Raw genomic sequence first — 20,809 nt, forward strand, 5'->3', positions numbered from 1 at the left:
TGCATCATTTTACCATACCGTTAGGAAAACAAGGTAAATTTTTTAACCACTGGAATACGATTATTTAAATACATTTATGAGCGTCTAGTCTATAAAATGAATGTTTGTTCTTTATATTAAATATTACTGTTTATGTGTTTCAAATATTATGTGCTCCTATTTGATAAATATATGAAAATTGCACTTGGCATGGTCTTTTGTGGTTTTAAATACTTATTTAAATATATATTCCTGTTTGATATATTATTCATTAAACAGTGTGTGACTTTATGAGGTCCAATGTAGCATTGCCCACTTTTTGAAAATCCTTTATATGAAAATAAAAAAGAAACACATTGGTCTACAATGCTCACATTTGGTCACTATTTTGATTTCTGAGTATTTTCAACCTAATATTTATGATTGTCGCCCTCTCGTGGGAGAATGAAGAACTGCGCTCAACACGTCCAAAAAGGGAAATAAAAACTGAAATCTTGGGGGGTCTGCAGAGCCATAAGGATGATGTAACATCGAGCAACAAACTTCACAAGTTCAGCATAAACTTCACAAGCAAAAATCAAAATGATAGAAAAAGCCTACTTTAAATAATATACTTACTTATGGGTGGCAATATTTAATCTATGAGTACAATGAAAACATCTAAACACTTATTCTTGCAGGTTCACGGTGGGACCCAATTACAAGAGTTGCATAAACAGGTAACAGACAAATGGGGTTAATTTTTATTATATTTTAAAGTAATAATTTAGTTAAATTTATTAGTCATTTTAATTTTTGTTTTGCAAATTTAAAGTAACTTATAATCATTATTTATACACACATGCTGTATTATTTCTTTAACTAAAATATATAAACAATATTGTCTTCAATATTTTATAAATATCTGTAATAAACTATCTTTGCATCCATTTCCTGCACGCCATTAACCTTTCCAGGAGCTTTTCTGGCCTGAATGTAAAGAAATTGTATTCCAGTGGTTGCCCTGCATTTACAGCAGTGAAATGCAGGGCAAACCCAGAACACAGTCCTCCAATACAGACAAACACATTGAAAAACAAGTCAAACAACCGTGAAAATAAAATACAGCACAATTAAATAGGATGTTGTTGCTGAAGACAACACTAATTGATTTCTCTACAACTTGTTTTGCTAGTGGCTTTAATACAAAGCATTTAATCTATGAAGGTGCTACATAGGTAATAATAATAATAATAATAATAATAATAATAATAATAATAATAATAATAATAATAATAATAATAATAATCAGTTCAAGACAATACGTATTAGAAAAATGAACTAATTTTAAGGTTTTAAATCACCTTGAAATTGTTTACCAACAACTCACCAAAGCCATCTGGGTGCCTTATGTAAAGTTATGACTAAAGTTCTTATTAAAGGTTTAAACAGAGGTCATTATACACTTCAAATGTTACACATAACGAAACAAATATGTGAGCTTTTCAAGTATTTCACTTCCCTTCAAACCAAGCCCCCCATATGCGCACTTGACAACTTTTATTCTGAAAATCCGCAGCGGACGTCGCGCTGGCCCTTCCCTGTTTCACTTTGACGGCTTGTATTTAACTCAGACGCTGGTTCCGCACGGCGCGCCAGCAGGACGGGATCGTGAGTAAAGATGAGTCTTGCAATCAGCTTTTGGACCCTGGTGGTGAACGCTTTGTGCATCCCGATGCACATCATCAAAGCCCTCGGTCTGTACGAAGGTTATAAACGCGTCTTTCCCTTTTTGCAGCAACGCATATCGGTGAACTACAACAAGATCATGCACAATAAGAAAACCGAGTTGTTTCGCAGTCTGTCAGAGTTCACCAAGCCTGGTCAAAAACTCACACTTCTGGAAATAGGCTGCGGTTCTGGGGCAAATTTTGAGTTTTACCCGCCTGGCTGCAAGGTGATCTGCACCGATCCGAACCCTCACTTCAAGAAATATCTGGAGAAAAGCATGAAGCAGAACGACCACCTCACCTTTGACCAATTCGTGGTGGCCTCTGGGGAAGACATGGCGTCAGTAAAGGACGAGTCTGCGGACGTTGTTGTGTGCACCCTGGTGCTGTGCACGGTAGGGGATATCCCGCAGACCCTGAGAGAGGCGCACCGCATCCTGAGACCAGTAAGAGGTTTTTGAACTGGGGGGGTATTTCAGTAGTTCAGAACCAACCAGGAGGAAACTGCAGCCACGTTGTTAAGAAACGTGTGATAGGTTCTGCTCAGCTTAGTCCTTGTGCAATGTGACGTAATTATGAACCTGGATGATGGGCTGAAGATCAGATGAGCTCATTTGTGAGGTGTGGGGACATATTAAAACTTAGGGTCTTAATTTTCATCAGTCTGAATGAATAAAACAATGGAATAAAAACATTAAGAAACTGTAACTATATTTTGAAAGTTTTTTTTCTCAGTCATTAACTCACAGTAACTGATGGCAAACAGTTGTTGACTCACCCTGCTGTCATTAATTAGTTGTAGATTTTGCTGAGCTGCAAATATTTTCTTTTCTTATCATGGCTTCTTATTCCCTCCCATTGCCTGAACTGGAAATATCGGGTTTCAGTTATGTAACCTGTTGCACAGGAACTGGCATTCAAATGTAAAGCCATAAGAACATGCCTTAAACTCATTTATTTATTTTTTGGCAGAGAAATGAATGCTTCTCAGACGGAGCATATTAACACTTTGGAGAGAAACAGAAGGATTGGGAAAGAGCGATTGTCGTATTTTAGTTGTTTAGTGTTTTGGGATCCTATGAGTGTTATGTTTTAGTTATCAATAATGTAGCATGTCTTGTTCTTTTATTTAAAACATACTACTTACAGACTAATAATTGCAAAAATATTTTTAAATGGCTCACTATTGTTACATTTTAATCACACACACTCAGCCATGTTGTGTTACTTTCTGACCAACCTGTTCCTATTTCAAATCATCACTTCCAAATAATTTGCCATCTGTGGAAAAGTAGCTGTCAGCCAGGTAACCACTGCAAATGGTGGAGGAAGGAGGTGCTTTGTTAGTCTTTGCTTCATACGGACACTCTGATACTCTGTTAAATTCCCTGGTATCTTTTTAAAAGAAGAAAACTAAGGTCATAATTTTTCTTTGTAGCAGTTTTTAAAGTGTAACTTTTTAAAACCTTGGTGCATCTTGTTATGGGAAACCCCTGCTTAGCTAATAGGTACTGAAAAATAGGACCAGACTATGTAGATATGCTGTGTCAGGCATTAGAGTCCATGTAGGGCAGTAATAATGTCATTCATTTCCACCTGTTAAAATATAAAACAATTTGACCTAAAACTTGTAAATGTTCAAGTAAAAATGTTTCTCATCAGACCTTGTTATCCAAGTTTAGCATTTTGCATGGTTTAAAGTTTAGCTTTTGTAGTAAATGTATAAAGTTCCCCGTGAAATAATGAACTAAACCAATTTCTGCCACAAAGACTAAAAAAACAAATTGATTTGACTTAAGTTGTAATAAGCTTTATAATACTTACAAATATTAAATCTTTGCCTCTCAGGGCGGCGCCTTCTTCTTCATGGAGCATGTGGTGGCGGACCCCTTGACGTGGTCGTACTTCTTCCAGCACGTCCTCCAGCCTGCATGGTACTACTTTGGGGACGGGTGCGAAGTCACTCGGGAAACCTGGAAATACTTGGAGGAAGCTGGATTCTCTGAGCTCAAACTCAGACACATTCAAGCAAAACTTATGTTTATGATCAATCCGCACATAATAGGCTATGCAGTGAAATAAGTTCCTGATAATAACTTTTATAAAACGTTATCTTGACTACCAGTATATGAATATGCCAAGCTTTGTATTGTGCCTATTGCTTTTGAGATGATTATGAGGAGAAAAGAGCACTTATCTTAATTTTTGTATTCAAGAAAATGTATTTTGTAAAGATTGTATCCGTTTAAAGACAACATACAATACTAATGTTTATATTACTTTATATTTATAGGGAATATAAATTGCTGTGCTATCACTTATCTGTGAAGCCACTACGAACCATGTAATCAAATAAGATTAAAAGATTGTTTGAAAATGTAAAATTGTTGCTGAATAATTTATTCCTGATTGAGTTTGGGTCACACAAACTTAACTCAGATCCTCATTGGATGCAAAAGGAAGGAAAATAGGAGAAACTACCGCAATGTTGTCCTTTGTTGCCATCTAGTGGTAGAAAGAGACTACTACAATTTAATCTTATCATCTGCTTTAGTCTTTTCAGTCGTTGTTGCACTTAAACCGTTTTTCAAGGGAACATGCGGCCTTGTTTTATGAAATTTTGCAGACTACTTTGTTTCGCATTCAGCACCCCTTTTTATCTACTGCGGGTTATTGGCCTGCGTGGCATGTACAAACGAGTGTTTCCCTTCCTCGCCTACAACGTAACATTTTCATACAACGATAAAACCCACAAGCTGAAGAGAGAACTGTTTCGGAACCTCGGAAGGTTCGCAAACGCTGACGGGACTCTGCGGCTGCTGGAAATCGGCTGTGGCAGTGGAGCAAACTTCAGGTTTTACCCCTACGGCTGCACGGTGATCTGCACCGACCCCAATCCGCACATGGAGCCGTACCTGCGTATGAGCATGGAGGCAAACGAGCACCTGACTTATGACGAGGTGTTAGTTCTCTCTGGTGAGGACATGACAGGAGTCGAGGACGGGTCAGTGGACGTCGTGGTCTGCACGCTGGTGCTGTGCTCTGTGGACAACGTGGGAAGGGTCCTGCAGGAGGCCCGACGCATTCTCAGAAGTGTGAGTTTTCTGATACCTACAGCAACTTGCACAGCTAAACAACACGTTTAACTGGGATGTGGTGAGAGAGACCAGTGCGTCCTGAGCAACCGACTGCTTTCAGAAATCAACCTACTGACTGCACCTCCTGAATGTCATCTAATCGCTACATAAATGCAGCTGTTCTCGGACGCAGATGTTTGTTAGAGAAATAATCAGTGAATACAAGAAAACTTAAACCAGGAAAAAAAAGAGGAAAATCACAGTAATGCAAATCTGTTCAGTCATGCACTTTGCAAATCTGGCCTTTGGAAAGATTGCAGGCATAAAGCCATTGTTGAAAAGTCCTAATGCCATGTTTGCTGCTCACCGTGTATGGATGAGACAGAAAACATTTTGAAGAAAGTTCTCCAGTCAGACAATAACAAAATGACTGAGCCCCATTTTGGACATAGGGCTCAAAGTCATTTTGTTATTTCAAATGAACACACCGTCCCTATGGTGAAACATAGTGGTGGCAGCACCATTATGTTTCAGGAAGGCTGGTCAGGCTTCAAAGTAAACTGTTTGGAGCTAATCAGGGTAATCCTAAAAGAAAACCTGCTGGAGACTGGAAAAGATTTAAGACCGCAGCTGAGGTTCACCTTAACAATGGCTTGATGATAACCAGAGCTGCAATATAATGAGAATATTCCTGTGCTAAACTGGCCCAAAGTCCAGCTCTAAATCCAGTTATTTGAATCAAATCGGTCTGAGGTTGAGTTGTTCTTAATGAGGAATATGTAAACCTTGTGTATATCTGCAAAGGAAAATGTAAAGTTTATCTTTATGTGTGTAGCGTAATTTGCAAGTCACCATTTATTTCTTAAGCACCACTTAATTTAATATTTAATACAGATTAAATGTTGACATTGTATTACCTAAAAATAATCTAGTTGTGCATATTTAATCATACATTTTTAAAATGATACTTTTCATCTGTATGTATAGTTCTAAAGAGTAAGACGACTCAACCCAGCAGGACTTTACTGTGCTGATATTGCATTTCTTTGGTTCAAATTCCAACACAACATGTCTTCTTATCAAGGCAGTCTAGATCTCTGTGCTAGTTTAGATCCTTGTTGGAAAACACATTTCATAGAAAATCAGGGATGCCTCAAAGTAAACTAAGGCAAGCATGACGCAAAAGCAAATACACGACTGGTGCAGGCTTTAAACAATTTCCCCTTCACTTTAGATCCCTGTAATGTTTGAGTTCAGGCTAAACTGCTGAAAGCCTCACTGCAGACTTAACCAGTCAGAACCAGAAGGATGTCGGGTCTGTACCGGATCAAACCTGAGCACTCAGAAACCCCACCTGCTGTTGGTTTTCTCTTTCAGGGAGGAGCCTTGTATTTTCTGGAGCACGTTGTGTCTGATCCTTCCACGTGGACATACTTCTGTCAGTACGTCTTCGAGCCTCTGTGGTGCCTCCTTGGAGATGGCTGCATGGTCACCAGAGCGACATGGAGAGACCTGGAGGCAGCTGGCTTCGCTGAGCTTCACCTAAAACACACAGAGGCTCCGGAGGTTTCTTTAATGATCAGGCCACACATCATGGGATATTCGATTAAATGAAATATGCTTTTTTGTTGTTGTTTCTAGTTAGTTAAGACTTACTTATTAATTTATTTCTTTTCAAATAAATTATCTTTTAAATTCAGACCAAATGGTGAAACATTTCTTAATCAACAGAAGAAACAACTCATAGCAACAGATCAAATTTTAAGGAGCAAAAATTACCAACATTTTCATGCACAAGAAATGCAACAAACAGCCACACATTATACTGAGAGAAAATATATTTATTTACTCACCGAATCAGCAACATTTCATATACTGTTTGTTCATTCTCACTCCTCCCAAGATGTACAAATAAATATTACCTGGACTTTGTGCTTTTTTTCCCTGATTGTCAAAGTAACTGCCAAGTAACAACCAAACCACATTTAATATTTCTGATACCCTTTATACTCCATTGCACAAATATAAGGAATGACAGTTGTAACATCTTTTTAAAAAGGGAAGAGAGGGGGATTGCTGGTTCACATAATTAAAAGAAATTGCATCTTTGTGATATTTATACAGTCAAAATTCTGCAAATGCCGGTCAATTAACTCCAATAGCAACAGGTTTAAAAACACAAGAAAATAGGAAAGGGATACATTTGGAAACTGAGACTCAACGTTAAAGCTCACAATTTCAAACCTCCCAGTATTAAAAATGTACACAACTATAAATGTTATAGCGTTAGCATTTTTTTTTCTTTCTTTTTTGCTTAAAAAAAAAACAGCCGTTGGAAAATGGCCAATTTGTCCAGTAAATCTCACTGCCAAAAGTCACTTTATATCAGAGTAAAAAAAAAAGAAGAAGAAAAGGACTGGAGGCTTTCAGCCTGAAATGAAGTGTTCCCAGAAACCCAGACTTGTCCAAATGAATGAGAGCTGTGTCATTTCACACCGCCTCGATATGGATTGAAAAAGTTTATCCTGTTTTAACGCAGTAAAGATCCTTTAATGTTTTCAGTTCTTCAATCAGTGTCTTGTTTTGGTTCTCCAGAACTGCAACACGGTTTTCCAGGCATTTGACATATTCCTTTTTCTTCCGCCGACATTCGCGAGCAGCCTCCCTGAAACCAGGAAAACCATCAGTACTTCCAACTTTAAAACCATGGAATGAATGCATTGTTTTTTCAAAGTACAAATCCTCATAGCGACACGATGGTGTGAAAAAGCAAGGTTCACCTCACACAGAAAACAACTGAATGAATATGAATTAATAATGAGTTTTTTTGGCTGATTGTTTTTTTTTTCTGTGTCTAGAGGGGACCTGAGCTGATTCAGGCCCATCTTAGCCAGATAACATCATGTCCAGTAGCCGCAGCAGCCAAATTGCGTGACTACTGAAAAACCTTTTCTGCTCAGCAACAACTTAAAAACGCAGATAAAGATATTTTTCACTTTAGAAAATGGAAGCAGGAAAAAGTCTTATGAATGGAAACCAAATGTTTCTGTACTTTAAAAAGTTCTAGAAAATAATCTGTGTAAATGCTGTACTTATCCTGACTCATTAAAAACTGTGCTGGGAGTTTAGAAGCAGTGTTTAAACTCTCATTAATGATCTGCTAACCAATCAGCAAAGGCACCTTTGAAAGATCTATTTTTTTTTTCAGAATGAAAACATTGTTCTGTCCAAACTGCTGTGGGCATTTTAGGTCAGCCACCAAACTTTGTATTTACCTGTTTTTTGCAAGCCTGATTTCCCTCTTTAGTGTTGGATCATCAGTTTTAGTCTGGGACAGTCCAACAGGAGAGCTCATCACAACAGTCTGAGGAAGGGAGGCAGATGTGGGCGCTGTCCGAATCTGGTACGTTTGCACCTCTCCTCCGGCACCTAAACATGGATCGTATGAATTCTGTCACAACTTTCAGCATTTGACTGGGAGTTTTATATTGTGACTACGCCACAACATATTTTACTTTGGATGTGTTATTTGTAAGAGAATCTTTGCTCTTACCCTTTTTTTTTATTTTCCTTTATACATTCAATACTTTGAAACTGTTTTTTTTGCCAGTAGCCCTTGGAGTCAATAACTCTCATATGGGCGATGATTAATAGAGTTTTTCTGGAATTGCTTTTATTTGTTATTAACGTAGCTGAATACTATTTAAATGCTTTTTGGGAAACATTTAACCTGTTGCCCATTTCAATTACAAAATAAGATAAATAAATAATACTGGCAAAACAAAATTTGATGAATAAGCTAAATGCTCACCTTGTACTACGACTTGGTTGCTAGGCACGAGTATCTGCTGGCCATCGGGTGTCTGGGCATACTGCAGGATGGTAGCTCCTTGTTGTGCTGCACCAGAGTTGGCCATTGTGACGGCCTGTAGACCCTGAATGCCTTCAGACCCTGGAGATGCCAGCTGGATTGTGCCATTAGCACCTATGGTAACTAATTATGAAGAAAAGAATTAGAACTTGGTACGGTACAACAGCAACAAAAAACACGTTCTTGGTAGTAAAGTTAAAACATGACAGGAAACAATATTTCTTATTTCATTAGATGTACTTGTTTGCATATTTCACTCCATTACAGAATTCAAAAGTACTGCACACTAAAATTAATTACAAATATCAAGTGAGCTTCAGACATCCCCACATCCAATGTTGTTGTTAGTATCTATGTATTCGCTTTAAGCTGAAGGAGCCGTTCTTACTGTACTGGCCGGTGCTGGTCTGGTAGATTGGTGTGCTTTGTACAGTAACACCTGTCACTCCTGTGGATGCTGGGCTGCTATCCTTTCCTTCTATGTGTGTTGTTTCCTCAGATGAAAGGTCATTGAAGATCTTTCTGCAGGACAAAATAATTAAGAGTGATTTCTCAAATCACATTAATGCTGCGCTTTCTGGGATTTAATTTGATCAACTTCTTACCTGTATGACGGCCGCCTTGCCAGTATTTCTCTGGTCTTCTGGGTTGTTCCACTATCTGAGGAGTCTTGTGAATCTTCACTATCACTACCCTGGGCCTTGGCAGTAGAAGGTGAAGTTATAAGAGCAAGTAGTAGTACAATATCCTTTCTTACATGTGAACAAAAATCTTATTTTGATTGAGAAGGTGTGCTATAGTACTGTAAAGCTAGAAAACTACTCACTACAACCATATTAAAATAATGACTGAAAAAAAAAAGTTCACACAGCAGTCAAGAAATCTTATCTTTATGCCAACTGTTTAACTATACCCTTTTTACTTGAAGGTTTAGAGCGTAGACAAGACAATTTGATATATATGATGGAAGAAAATGTGGTTTGCAATTTTCCTGTCTAGATTAGAACAGTGAGAATGAAAAACATGAGTGCAAAGAAAAGCAGCTGTGCTCACCGTTACACTCGGTGCTTGAGGGGACTGAATGACTGATGACTGTGCAGACTGGATCACTCCCTGAACCTGAAACTGACCCCCAGGCAGTTGCACAACAGCCACAGAAGAGCCTCCCAATGACATCTAGAGAAATTCAAATAGAAATAAAATAAAGACATAAAATGGTTTGCTGCATAAAACATCATTTTAAGAAAATTTCCTAAACAGGTAAAAACAAACACACAAACCATGTGTAATCTCATTTACACTTACGTTTTAAGTGATTTTTTTTTTTTTACTTACACATTAAAAAAGATTTGAAGCCAAGAGTCATAAATGCAATGTTCTTATTATAAAAATGTAACGCGTTATTTTACATACTTCAGACATTAGAAAACTTAATTTGGAAAGACAGCGACAACAACACCATTCTTTACCATGAAGCGTCCCTATGAATACATAATTTATATTTGTAAACAGTCTGTACAATTAGAGCTCCAAAAGTGATCCAACTTAATAACAATATTGTTTTTAAATCAGTGGAAGATTATCAAAATAGGTTACTAAAGATTTTTAAAATTCAAAACAAATATATTGATAATGTAAATGCACATCGTTATTATGGAATGAGTTACTCATTTTATTGATTACATATGTTGAATCAGCTGTATCCATAGAAATGAGGGGCTGGACCAAGGATGCTCTTGTGAGTTTAATTGATTTAAAATAGACTCATTGTCTTTGTTCATCAAATCAATCAAAATTATTGCACAGTGCAGTTCAGCACATAAAATGCCACATAAAGGTAATTTACAAAAAATAATTCTACTATTTTAAACACAGTGATATCATACTTGAATTAAATATATATTTAAACACGAATTCAATTAATTTATATATTTAAATAACTTTTAATGCAGAAATTTTTACATTTGAAGAAACTAGGGAAACATATGAATAATTACAAACAGAATTGATAGATTTATATTACTTTGTGAGATTTTTTTGGCACTCAATTTGCAAAAACTCAAACTCAATGTTAGTTCTCACACAGAAAAATTCTTAGTGGAAACATACAAATATAAAAATCAAGCGCTTTAAATAATGTTATATTAGTTTTATGTGTGATAGTTTTGATCTGTAGCTTTTCAATTTAAAAAAGATTATAGATATCAACTTTTTTTGCAGCACTTGGGCAGGGTTTGCGTCATTTTGAATTGGATTAGTACTACATTATAAGCCGAGTACTAACCACAGTTTAAAGTCGCAACTGTGCTCACTTCTTAATGCTAAACGAGCTTGTATAGTTCCACGGAATGGCAGGTTTTCTTTTTAATGGCATATATTAGTTACCTCCTGCGCTATCTGTGAGAACTGAGAGGATGTGATGGTAGTGGGAATGGTTGCAGTCTGTGACTCAGTGCCATTGCTGCCCTGCTGTACTTCTTCCATAGTAACTGAGAAAAAATAAATCAATATTACTGACTCACAGCAACTCTAACGTAACAACAGTTGTTGTGCCTCGCCGTTTCCTTTTCCCGTTTTATGCTTTTCTGAAAGCGCCAAGCTGCACGCTCCGTCTGATTGCGCCTAAATAAACGTTTAAATATGCGCAACCACTAAAAACCGCCTTCTCGTTACTTTTTGTTTCAGATCAATTATGATCTGAAATAAAAAGTCAGCCAGAAAACGACTTCCTCTTTGGTTCACTCAAATTTGGCAATGCTAGTAACGTTAATATCGAGTTACGAAACACTGCAGGGACCTGGAGTCAATACTGTTGACTTTTTACCCTCATTGGTTTGATGCCCAATGCTATAAAATGTGCAACTTTATAACGAAAAAACCCAGCACTTCAAAATCCAGAGCTTTCACTTCCAGAACGTTCGAGCTCACTAATGTTAGAGCTACTAGTTAACGGTGGCTAACCACTTAAGCGGATGCAATCCACTTTAGAACGATAAAAAGCAACCGTTTCTGAATTATATGCTTGGCAAGTTTCGTTAGGCTGGTATACGGCATGGATGAGCTTTTAGTCTCAGTGAGCAAATATATGTAACTCTGTCACTGGCACGCAACTTATCGCGTCAAAAGACGTCAGCGATACGAGGAGCCATTAAGCTAACTACACCTTCCCTTTTCGTAGAACGCGAGCCATTGACGAAGCGACGAGCCGCCATTACGGCCAGAGCGGAGCAGGCAGACAGAAGAGTACAAAAAGTACCGCTCAGCCAGATGGATAATTTACCTTCTCAATGAAGTGGGACTGTTCTTGTTCACAGCGTGAAGCTCGGGGAATTGGTGTAAAGACTTTTATTTCGGTAGGAACCTGTAAATTTACTTAGCGGTAACGGCTAACAGCTAAAAACACGAAGATGTCAGCTAAAAAAAAAAATAGCTGACCACTTTTCTCCCCCCTCAAAGGAAATGGGTGGGGCTTGTGTGTACAGAAGGATTACGTAATTATTCCTTTGAGCTTTGTGATTGGAGGAAAAAGTTTGAGCGTGCCGTGCCATAAAGTTGGAGTTTGCAGGAGTTGTACAATAAAACAGTGTTATAGTAGAATAAAATATTATTGCATATTGTAATTCTGCACTTGTAGTTGTAAAAAAACACGTGGGAAAATTTTCTGTTCAAAGTATGTAAGGTTTAAACAAATATACTTGCACTTGTGTAATAATACCTCTGTTGTGCAATAATTCAATGGATTATGATCTTATTACTTAAATTCTGCTCCCCACTAAACATGTATTAAGTCATAGATATTAATCTGTGCTTTAATAGCTTTTTTTTTACATGCCTCCAAAATTGTACTGGGGAAGTAGAGTTCATTCAAATTATCATCTCTAAATAAAAGTAATATAATACAGACATGTTTCTTCAGTCTTTCCTTATTATTATATATTCCCATCTACTTTAAATTGAAGCTTTTCTAATGGTCAGTCAGGTCTTGACTGACCATTAAAAATGCAGTTTGTTTCTCTTGGATTTGCTCTTTTTTGCGTGCTCTGCATCTGAAAGTAAATTTTTACTGGAGATGTTTTATGCATCATGTCGATTATGAATAAATTATGATAAAATTTGAAATTCTTGTCCCTATTTTACAAGGAACTATATAAGTTTCCAACATGGTATGTGGTTTCAATTTTTTTTATAATCACTTTGCAGAAATATGGAATATCTGAACAAATAATACAACACAACAAATTCACATTAAAAGAAGCTATTGTCAAATAATGTAAAGTCTATCATTTCAGTACCTGCCATTCTCTATGCACTAGTATAACTACAGAAATATTGAGGCACATTGTATGATTAAATGTTTCGATTTATTCTGCATTACTTATACATTAAGTATAAAACAAAGTACAACAAACCAAAATGATAGAAAGTAAAATGGTAAAGGGTGTACCACTTAATATTTAACATATTGAGTTAAAACACCTCCATAGACAGTGGATCACACCCTCATGAAGCAAATGTAGATTTCACAGAGTAATTAATATACAACATATTCAGAGTGCATACACAAAATATTGACAACTCAGTAGAGATGAATGCAATCTTAAGTACACTACTGGGTAAAACTGATCAGTTTTCTTAGTCTTTAAAAAATTAGCATGTTTATTTTTCCATACTGTGCAAGCTTTGAAATTAAATTGCACCATCGTTAGGATTGCATAGTATAAGAAATCTGAAGTTGGAAAAGAAAGAGTAAGAACCAGAAGAAGCCCTTGTAGACTTCCTAGCAAAGCAGGTAGATGGATTCTGGTTTTCGCTTCAGGTCTCTGATAATTTGCAGAGACTTTAGTCAAATATCCAGTTTATGGATCCCGCTCTTTCATACTTGTTGGATCACCAGGTCCAGTCCTGTTTTACCAGTTTTACTCCCTGAAGTTACAGTTTCATACCTGTTTATCTCTTTTACTATGTCAAAAATGAGATGTACACCGAGCCAGTCCCTTCGTGGCCGAGTCATGCCAACAATTTGCTGCAACGATGAAACAAAAGGTTATAGCTAAGATGAAGCACTGTTGGACCCTATGTCGTTAAATGGGGCTCTGTTTCATGTGAAGCAGGATGTGGCAAAAACTATTCAACAGTGCAAAGTGCATTATTTTGATGTTTGTGATTACCGTTGAGGTTTGCAAATCACTCCAAAATTGGGCTACACTTGTTTAAATGGTAAAATGGGGCAACGGCAAAGCCAGACAAAATTAAGAAGAATCAGAAAAATTCTAGGCTGAAACAAAGGTTTCATCACTGAAACATTGTGCAAGTCATTATGTAGTCTTTAAATGATAAAGCACATGATTGCTGGTCAAACGTTTACAGACACTTATCTCGTGTATAAATTTGAGAAATAATTCGATCTTAGCTGTTCTCTTTTTGGGGTTTAATGACAATACAAAACAAACACACAAGTTTGCATTTATATAGATTTTTCTTGTAAGTTTGTAAAGGACACCAGATCAAATACTGGCACCATATGAGTAAATATCAGCTTATTTTATTACTTTGATCCTGTGTTGTTAAGGGAAAGTTCATACTTGTGCACTCAGTTCTGGCTTATTAAGTCATTAAAGCTCTTTGTGGTACAATCACTTAACAAACCCCGAATTAACACGATGCTCACACAAACTTCTGAATAGAAGATTTTGATGAGAGGCGGTGTTTTTATGCTCGTCTCTGCAGGTGTTTTTATTTTCCTCTGGATGGCGCCTTGCATGTGGCTCAGCCTGCAGCTGCATTCACAAGTGCTTAAATATTCCAGTGACTCGCTACAGAAAATAATTTATGACACATGTTGACAACTTTCTGCCTGTTGCAGTACAAACAACAATGCTTTGAGAATTCAAAGTAATTATATACAAAATGTTGCACAAACACCAACACATAAAAACAAAAAAAAGTTTTGAGTTTTTGAATGCTGAGAGGAACCTAATTTGAACTTATTATCATTCCACAATGCTTTACACAGCTGAGAGGTTCATACCTGTTTGGCAGCATGGTGGCCATGGATGTGGGATGAACAGAAGTGGACATCATTTTGTATATATATATATTTTTTTTTCCACAAAGTAACCCGTCTGCCTGAAAACAGTCATATTATTAGTTCTGCAGCCTTCCTTACAGACACTAACGGGGAAAGTTCCTGCATTAACAGTGATAGCCCTCCCAGTAAACGTGAATTATTCTGCTCAGAATAACGTACTCCTGAACCATATGCTCATAATGCCTCATTGTTATAATAAAATAGATCATTTTTTTCTTCAAAAAGTGCAATGTTATAACCATACCGGTACATAATGATTTAAAGTTATTCATCTTCCCGTCCCATATATAGCTAATATCCCCAAATAAAAGTACTTTTAACTGTTAGATCCTATTTACAGTATTCTTCCTGCTACTGTTACAGCCTCCCAGCTTAGTTACTTATTCAGAAAGGAGCAGCTGAGAGAGGTGAACAAAACCATTATACATTTATACAAATAAAAATATCTATACAGTGACATACAATATTGAAAATACAAAGAGACCTTTTTTTTGTTACAGTACAGAGTATGGGCTCTTGTTTTGTTATCATCCCTTTTGGATATTTGTCAGAACTTTTGCTCCACTGGTTAAGGAAGAATCTGAAAGCCATCAATAGCAATTTTATTAAAAGTTAAGATAGGAATGTATGGCTGAAGTTTTGTAAGGCAGGAAATATATCAAAGCAGGAATTATCTATTTGGTTTCGATAAAAGCGGGAATATATTTCTAAGTTTGCACACTGGCTGAGACAGAGGTCTGTCTTCATGGCTTGTCCTCTTACTTATCCACGTTGCCAAGAAATGAAACGAAGGGGCTCAAGACATGCGTTGGTGGGTGAGCTTGCTTGAAAGTTGCACATACAAAAATACTTCAAGCTGTGTTGAGACCAGAAGCTCTGTGTGGACATGAAGAGGACAGACTTTCACCAAGACAGGACGACAGTTTTTGTTATCAAAATTGACCTGTTGTCTTATTTTGTCATTTCCACACAAAAAAAAAGTGCATCAGAGACTTTGCTTTGCTTTTCATCTCACGGTGTTCGTTAACTGCCTTGTCTGCATGATTTTATGTTCATAGAAAAAACACAGTGTTCAACCCCAAACACAGACATGCAGTGGTGTAAATATGCTGGTGTCACACATGGCTGCGTGTCTGTACACGTGTTTCATGCTTTCCTGCTCGCCACACACACACACGCACACACTCCATCAAGCCCGGTCATTAGCGCGATGCTGCAGGAGACGCATCCAGAAATCACACCCGGATGGCCACAAGCTCCTCACATGTTGTACGCAACATAGATGGGATCCAGCTGGTCGGCGAGGAACGAGTCACGCAGGTGCATGCGCTGCTTCTCTCCCCTGGAGTTGATGGGTATGACGCCCGGGTCGACGATCACCACCACGCCCACGATGAGGTGGTGCTCCTCCAGAACCACGTTTGTGATGAGAGGAACGAGGTCCAGCGCGTCCTGCTCTGAGCCGCACAGCTCCGACACCACGACGAGCAGGTTGGTCCATGTAAACACAGCACTGCGAGGGACGAGAGCGAGGAGGATTTATGTCAGCGAGGTTTAAAGCCCCCGTAAAAAAAAAGAAAAATTATGATAGAAACCACAGAAAGAGAGAGAAAGAGGCACAGGAGTGAGCTGGTATGTTGCCAAAATGTAATCGGAAACAGAAACAGAAAGCTTTTTAGGCTTAGAAAAGCATCAGCGGCACCCTCACCTCTCAGCTATACTCCGGTGAGCTCGTGACACGGATGTTTCGATGTCAGTAGGGTGGTAGCGTAACCCTCGTAACTCTAGCGTCTCGTCCAGTGAACCAACCACGAATAGAGCGTCATGCCGATCTGAGACATAAAGAAATGTTTGCAGAGTGCAAAGAAAAATTTTGTTCAGTTACTGTAGGAGGGAACTTCTCTCTTTGTAATTATAGGGAATAGAGGGTTGTGCCTTGCAAAAGCCTTTGCACAGTCATGAGTTTCTCATCAGCATTTTACGTGATAGACCAAAACAAAGTGACACCAGGGAGCAGAGTGGAAGGAAGAGCAATTTGTAAAAAAAAAATTAAATTATAGATAATTTTTCTTGTGTTGAATTGTTGCGGAAAACCCCCAAAATACTTTTGTTTATATTATTATTTTGCAGCTAATAATGAGAGAAAATGTGGAAAAGTTCAAGCAGTGTCAATAAAGTTTGAAAGCTTTGTCAATAACTGTTGATAAACTTTGTTGCGACATCTCCACGGAACAATTTGTAAAAATGTAAGCATTATCACCAGAAGTGCTGGAATTTATTTAGTCTTTTATGCATTTTTACATACCTAAATCATCTGATGACCTGTTTTTACAAGCCCTGTATATTCAAACATATTTAATTATCCACAAATATGTTCAGCAATAACTTACTAATAACTTACTAACTCCAATTGTCTCATTGGAGTTAGACTGACTAACTTAATTTGAGTCCGTTTGAGTTTGATCTGCCTCTTTACCTCCACTTGCATCCAGCAGCTCTGTCCTCTTCACGAATCCCAAGTATCCGGTTCTGGCCCACAAAGTGTGCGGGTCTCCAAAGCTGAGCTTGGTGTTGAAATGGGCGGCCTGAAGACTCTCCTCACCGTAGATGGTGTAGTAACCGCTGGCATTATGAGGGCTGTTCACCCAGATCTGAGCCAGAGAAACAAAAATTGTTTGTTCAACCCTGGAGTGCTATGTATTGGTACAAACACGCTGTTGCCTGAAACAAGCAACTTCAGCCACATTACCTCCCCCAGATGAGAATCACCGAGTGGACCTTTCGTCTCTGGGTTCACAATGATCACCCTGACGCCTGGCAGAATCTTAAAGAAATGGCAACAATATATCATCAACGTGTTTTTTGTGTGAGGATTTAGCAAACTAGTCTATTACAGCGGAGTTCATTTTACGTTTCCCACCTTGCCAGACTCCATCAGAGGAAGACTCTGAGGTGCTCCTCTCTCCACCAGCCTCACTCTGAAATACCCAGCAACATAAACCATGTTGTAAAGCTGGCTGAGGTGAAGTGGAAAACTGTTCTGTATTCAAACGAATCAGATTTTGAAATTCCTGCATCCTTTGAACTGACGAGGCGAGGAACCATCTGGTGCATCACCAGAACAAAACGTGAGAATCTAAAGATTGTGATGGTGTTGGACAAGTTCAGACAGATGGTATGAGTAACTCGCCATTAATGCTGCATGATGCAGCTTTTACACCAACATATGCTGCTGTCCATATCATGTCTTTATCACAGAAGAATATTAAATACTTCAAAGAGACGACAAAAAAAATCACAATTTGCGTCCCGTTTAAGATGCAGTAAACAACTTAAGGAAAAAAATGTGGCATGTTTCTAAAACTGAACGCATTCAAAGATGAATGAGAATGTCGAGTACCTGAGCTCTTATAATAAACGGGAATAGACAAAATATAATCTAAAACCTTTAAAGGATGTTGTGAACAGATAATACAGAACTTATTAGACAAAGAGGTTTTGAGCTGCTATGGTTAACAGCATCAAATTTAAACATATTTTTAAGAGAAAAACGGTTATTAATTTGATCCTTAGCATTTTTAAAATATATTTTATTCAAAACTCAGGGTACCGGTAAATGCATTATGTTCATAACAATACAGAAATAGAATCAGAGTTTAAAACTTTTTGCCAAAAAAGTAACATTTCTAACTTATTAAATATTGGCAAAGCTCAGTTTTGATGCTTAAAAGCTTTGAGTGGTTTATTTAATCACAGGGTTTTAGTTAAAAACGAAGCCCTGTGCTCCTACCTGTCATGACGTAAAGACTTCATGTCCACATACACCGTGCAGGGATCAGGGCCTGTGGTTCCCTTTGGCACGCAAAAAAGGTCAGACATTTTTAATGTTGAAAATCCATACTGAATTATATCACTGCAAATATAAAATAATATATAAAAAAAAAAAATCTACATAAAGAAACTGATTTGAGCTAAACGGACAGTGCAACCCATCCTGGGTTAGCATATTTTAAACAATAAAAATACAAATATTACCAATCCTTGATTCTTTTTATTACAATTGTTCAGGCCAAAGAAAGTATGTAAATCAAACAGAACAACTGCTGATGTTTGGTTTACCTGCAGGCAGATAGCAAGGTTAACTCTGGAGCCAAAAGCAGTGCTGACAGCCCTGGACGACAGTCCCACGTCCTTAAACAGCTTGGAGAAGGACTGGGAGAGGGCGAGACGAGGACGCTCCTCTGCTATCACGACGCAGCTCCGCACACACGACAGGTTCACCCCGCGGGCCTTAAGCACAACCAGACAACGATCATATCCAAGTTTGTTTGCCACAAACCCTGATTGTGTGTGTGGGCCCTCACCTTCAGTAAGTCAGTCTGAGTGCCCAGTCCTTTAGTGCACAACTCCATAACAGAGTAGGAGCAGAATGTGTCTCTAATGCGGTACTGACTGAGCGTGCTCAGCCACAGAGACACGCTGCTCTCCAGCTCAAAGGGAGGGATGAGGATTGACTGGTGGCCAGAATAAACACTGAAGGTTAAAGTAAAAAAAAAAAAGAAAAAAAGATCAAGATCTGAGGAAAACCAGTGCAGACACAAAGAAAACATAAAAAAAGTGATGGCTTTACTGCACCTTGCAAGGCACCACAAGACGAAGCCCAGACCACAGTAAGGATCCAGACAGATGGCAATTTGGCGAGAAGAGTAAAGCTCACACTGAAGCTTTATGGAGCGACAAAGGGCACTGACAGCTGCATGAGAGATCTGTGATGAACACAGAAAAGGTTTTTACTATTGTTATTTTCTGGCTCCTTTTCAAATATGCTCCCAAGTAGAGTTTTGTAACTTCATTAATCTGAGGCAATAAAACTTCAAGCTTGTTTTTGTGATACAAGCAATTTCTTTATATTTTTATGTCAAGACAAAATCTTACATTTGATTTGGTCGTGAAAAGATTAGATCTCAAGTTTGCTTTGTTGCAAAAGTTGCTTCACTTAATCATAATCTTGAGATGACAAAACCTTCAGTAATAATTGGACGTTAGGTTGTCATTGTGTCATTTTCTCAGGATAATAAAATCATTAACCTGGTTTTGTCTCTTTATTTTATCACTCAGAAGTGAGTTTTCTTTTAGTGATAATATGTTTATCGCATCATTATCTCAAGATGACAAGAAATTAAAATGATTTTATTCAGTTTTTGTGTCTGATTATCTGACAACATTTCATTATTTTTGTCACAGTCACAATAAAAGGCTGTCTAGATGAGAACATTTACATTAGATCTCAATCCTGCCTCATCGTGATAACAGTTTTATTTTGATTATGCCGAAATAGTCATTACATATAGGAATAATGACATTTAAAGTATTTTTTTTTATATCATGATAATCTGTTATATTTTAGAAATGAATTTTACTAGAGACGTGCGAGAAGCAGGATCTCTCACCTTGACGCCGGTCAGCATGCCTGTAGTGGAGACGCTGAAGTCCAGATAAGCGATCATCTCTGCTGTGGGAGGTTTGTAGATCTGTGGAGGGCGTCGGCGAGGGAGGTCATCTGCAAACAATAACAAGGCAACGCTTTTAAAAGGAAGAAAATATATGTAGAACAGCAAGAATTAATGTTTTGTTAAATAAGATTTTGTGGGTATGTATCTCTTATAACTCATTTTTAGAGAATCTTGTATAGAGAAATGAAAAAATAATCGTTAGAAGCTAATAGAAAAACCAAGCTTGAAGGTGACATGTTTCAGAAGGTTGTGCTTCTATTATTTTTTAGGTTCTGCTGGAAGTTTCTTCCTGTTAAAAGAGGAGTTTTCCTCTTCACTGTCGCTACATGCATGACTAATAAGAGGGATTACTGTAAAGTCAACCACACAATGTGAGCGACTGCCTGTTGTTGCAACATTCCTGTCCAGGAGGAGTGAATGCTTTAAATCAATGAAATCTGCTGGGTTTCAGTACATAGAAAATGTTTCTAAACAATTCTAATAATGAACTGAACTTTACTGGGTTGTTTGTTAACTCGGATCAATTTGAACATATGTATGATTGGATTGAACTGACCTTTTTCTTTCTCATG

General features: G+C 37.7%; 4 protein-coding genes across 8 annotated transcripts in view; 2 read left to right on the forward strand and 2 right to left on the reverse strand.

Moving 5' to 3' along the window:
* Positions 1-1,582: 1,582 nt before the first annotated feature.
* Positions 1,583-4,057, forward strand: LOC129357992 (putative methyltransferase-like protein 7A). The gene is made up of 2 exons (XM_055026879.1): positions 1,583-2,134; positions 3,537-4,057. The coding sequence occupies exons 1-2, from the start codon at positions 1,640-1,642 to the stop codon at positions 3,768-3,770; spliced, it is 729 nt and encodes a 242-aa protein (XP_054882854.1). The 5' UTR covers positions 1,583-1,639; the 3' UTR covers positions 3,771-4,057.
* A 228-nt stretch (positions 4,058-4,285) lies between these two features.
* Positions 4,286-6,471, forward strand: LOC129357979 (putative methyltransferase-like protein 7A). The gene is made up of 2 exons (XM_055026875.1): positions 4,286-4,783; positions 6,143-6,471. Exons 1-2 carry the CDS (start codon positions 4,286-4,288, stop codon positions 6,377-6,379), a joined length of 735 nt encoding a protein of 244 aa, XP_054882850.1. The 3' UTR covers positions 6,380-6,471.
* A 130-nt stretch (positions 6,472-6,601) lies between these two features.
* atf1 (activating transcription factor 1) lies at positions 6,602-12,076 on the reverse strand. 2 transcript variants are annotated; one of them, XM_055026864.1, is made up of 8 exons: positions 11,917-12,076; positions 11,022-11,125; positions 9,690-9,812; positions 9,242-9,336; positions 9,025-9,158; positions 8,577-8,759; positions 8,041-8,194; positions 6,602-7,430 (listed from the first exon to the last, which is right to left on the reverse strand). In XM_055026864.1, the coding sequence occupies exons 2-8, from the start codon at positions 11,118-11,120 to the stop codon at positions 7,286-7,288; spliced, it is 933 nt and encodes a 310-aa protein (XP_054882839.1). In that variant the 5' UTR covers positions 11,121-11,125; positions 11,917-12,076; the 3' UTR covers positions 6,602-7,285. The 2 variants fall into 2 exon arrangements, with proteins under 2 accessions (XP_054882839.1, XP_054882842.1); XM_055026867.1 differs by lacking the exon at positions 11,022-11,125 and having other exon boundaries at positions 6,604-7,430.
* A 773-nt stretch (positions 12,077-12,849) lies between these two features.
* The window catches only part of dip2bb (disco-interacting protein 2 homolog Bb), a 42,823-nt gene continuing 34,863 nt past the window's right edge, over positions 12,850-20,809 (reverse strand). For all 4 annotated transcript variants that reach the window (XM_055026741.1, XM_055026732.1, XM_055026734.1 and 1 more), the window contains 10 exons: positions 20,175-20,284; positions 19,360-19,490; positions 19,089-19,257; positions 18,844-19,014; positions 18,515-18,576; positions 17,645-17,702; positions 17,474-17,548; positions 17,201-17,375; positions 16,433-16,556; positions 12,850-16,237 (listed from right to left, as the gene is read on the reverse strand). In XM_055026741.1, the coding sequence (XP_054882716.1) occupies positions 15,985-16,237; positions 16,433-16,556; positions 17,201-17,375; positions 17,474-17,548; positions 17,645-17,702; positions 18,515-18,576; positions 18,844-19,014; positions 19,089-19,257; positions 19,360-19,490; positions 20,175-20,284 (1,328 nt within the window). In that variant the 3' untranslated portion in view covers positions 12,850-15,984. The remainder of the gene's footprint in view (positions 16,238-16,432; positions 16,557-17,200; positions 17,376-17,473; positions 17,549-17,644; positions 17,703-18,514; positions 18,577-18,843; positions 19,015-19,088; positions 19,258-19,359; positions 19,491-20,174; positions 20,285-20,809) is intronic.

This window comes from Poeciliopsis prolifica, unplaced genomic scaffold (assembly GCF_027474105.1).
Source record: "Poeciliopsis prolifica strain line A6 unplaced genomic scaffold, Auburn_PproV2 SCAFFOLD003, whole genome shotgun sequence".
In the NCBI taxonomy this organism is placed as follows: domain Eukaryota; kingdom Metazoa; phylum Chordata; class Actinopteri; order Cyprinodontiformes; family Poeciliidae; genus Poeciliopsis; species Poeciliopsis prolifica.

Bases quoted from the DNA above. Each gene is read 5' to 3' on its own strand.
- LOC129357992 (XM_055026879.1), top strand. From the start codon at position 1,640: ATGAGTCTTGCAATCAGCTTTTGGACCCTGGTGGTGAACGCTTTGTGC. The intron at 2,135-3,536 runs GTAAGAGGTTTT...TTTGCCTCTCAG, and splicing joins CGCACCGCATCCTGAGACCA to GGCGGCGCCTTCTTCTTCAT.
- LOC129357979 (XM_055026875.1), top strand. From the start codon at position 4,286: ATGCGGCCTTGTTTTATGAAATTTTGCAGACTACTTTGTTTCGCATTC. The intron at 4,784-6,142 runs GTGAGTTTTCTG...TTTCTCTTTCAG, and splicing joins CCCGACGCATTCTCAGAAGT to GGAGGAGCCTTGTATTTTCT.
- atf1 (XM_055026864.1), bottom strand. From the start codon at position 11,120: ATGGAAGAAGTACAGCAGGGCAGCAATGGCACTGAGTCACAGACTGCA. The intron at 9,159-9,241 runs GTAAGAAGTTGA...TTTGTCCTGCAG, and splicing joins GCAAGGCGGCCGTCATACAG to AAAGATCTTCAATGACCTTT. The intron at 8,760-9,024 runs GTAAGAACGGCT...CTTCATAATTAG, and splicing joins GACCAGCACCGGCCAGTACA to TTACCATAGGTGCTAATGGC.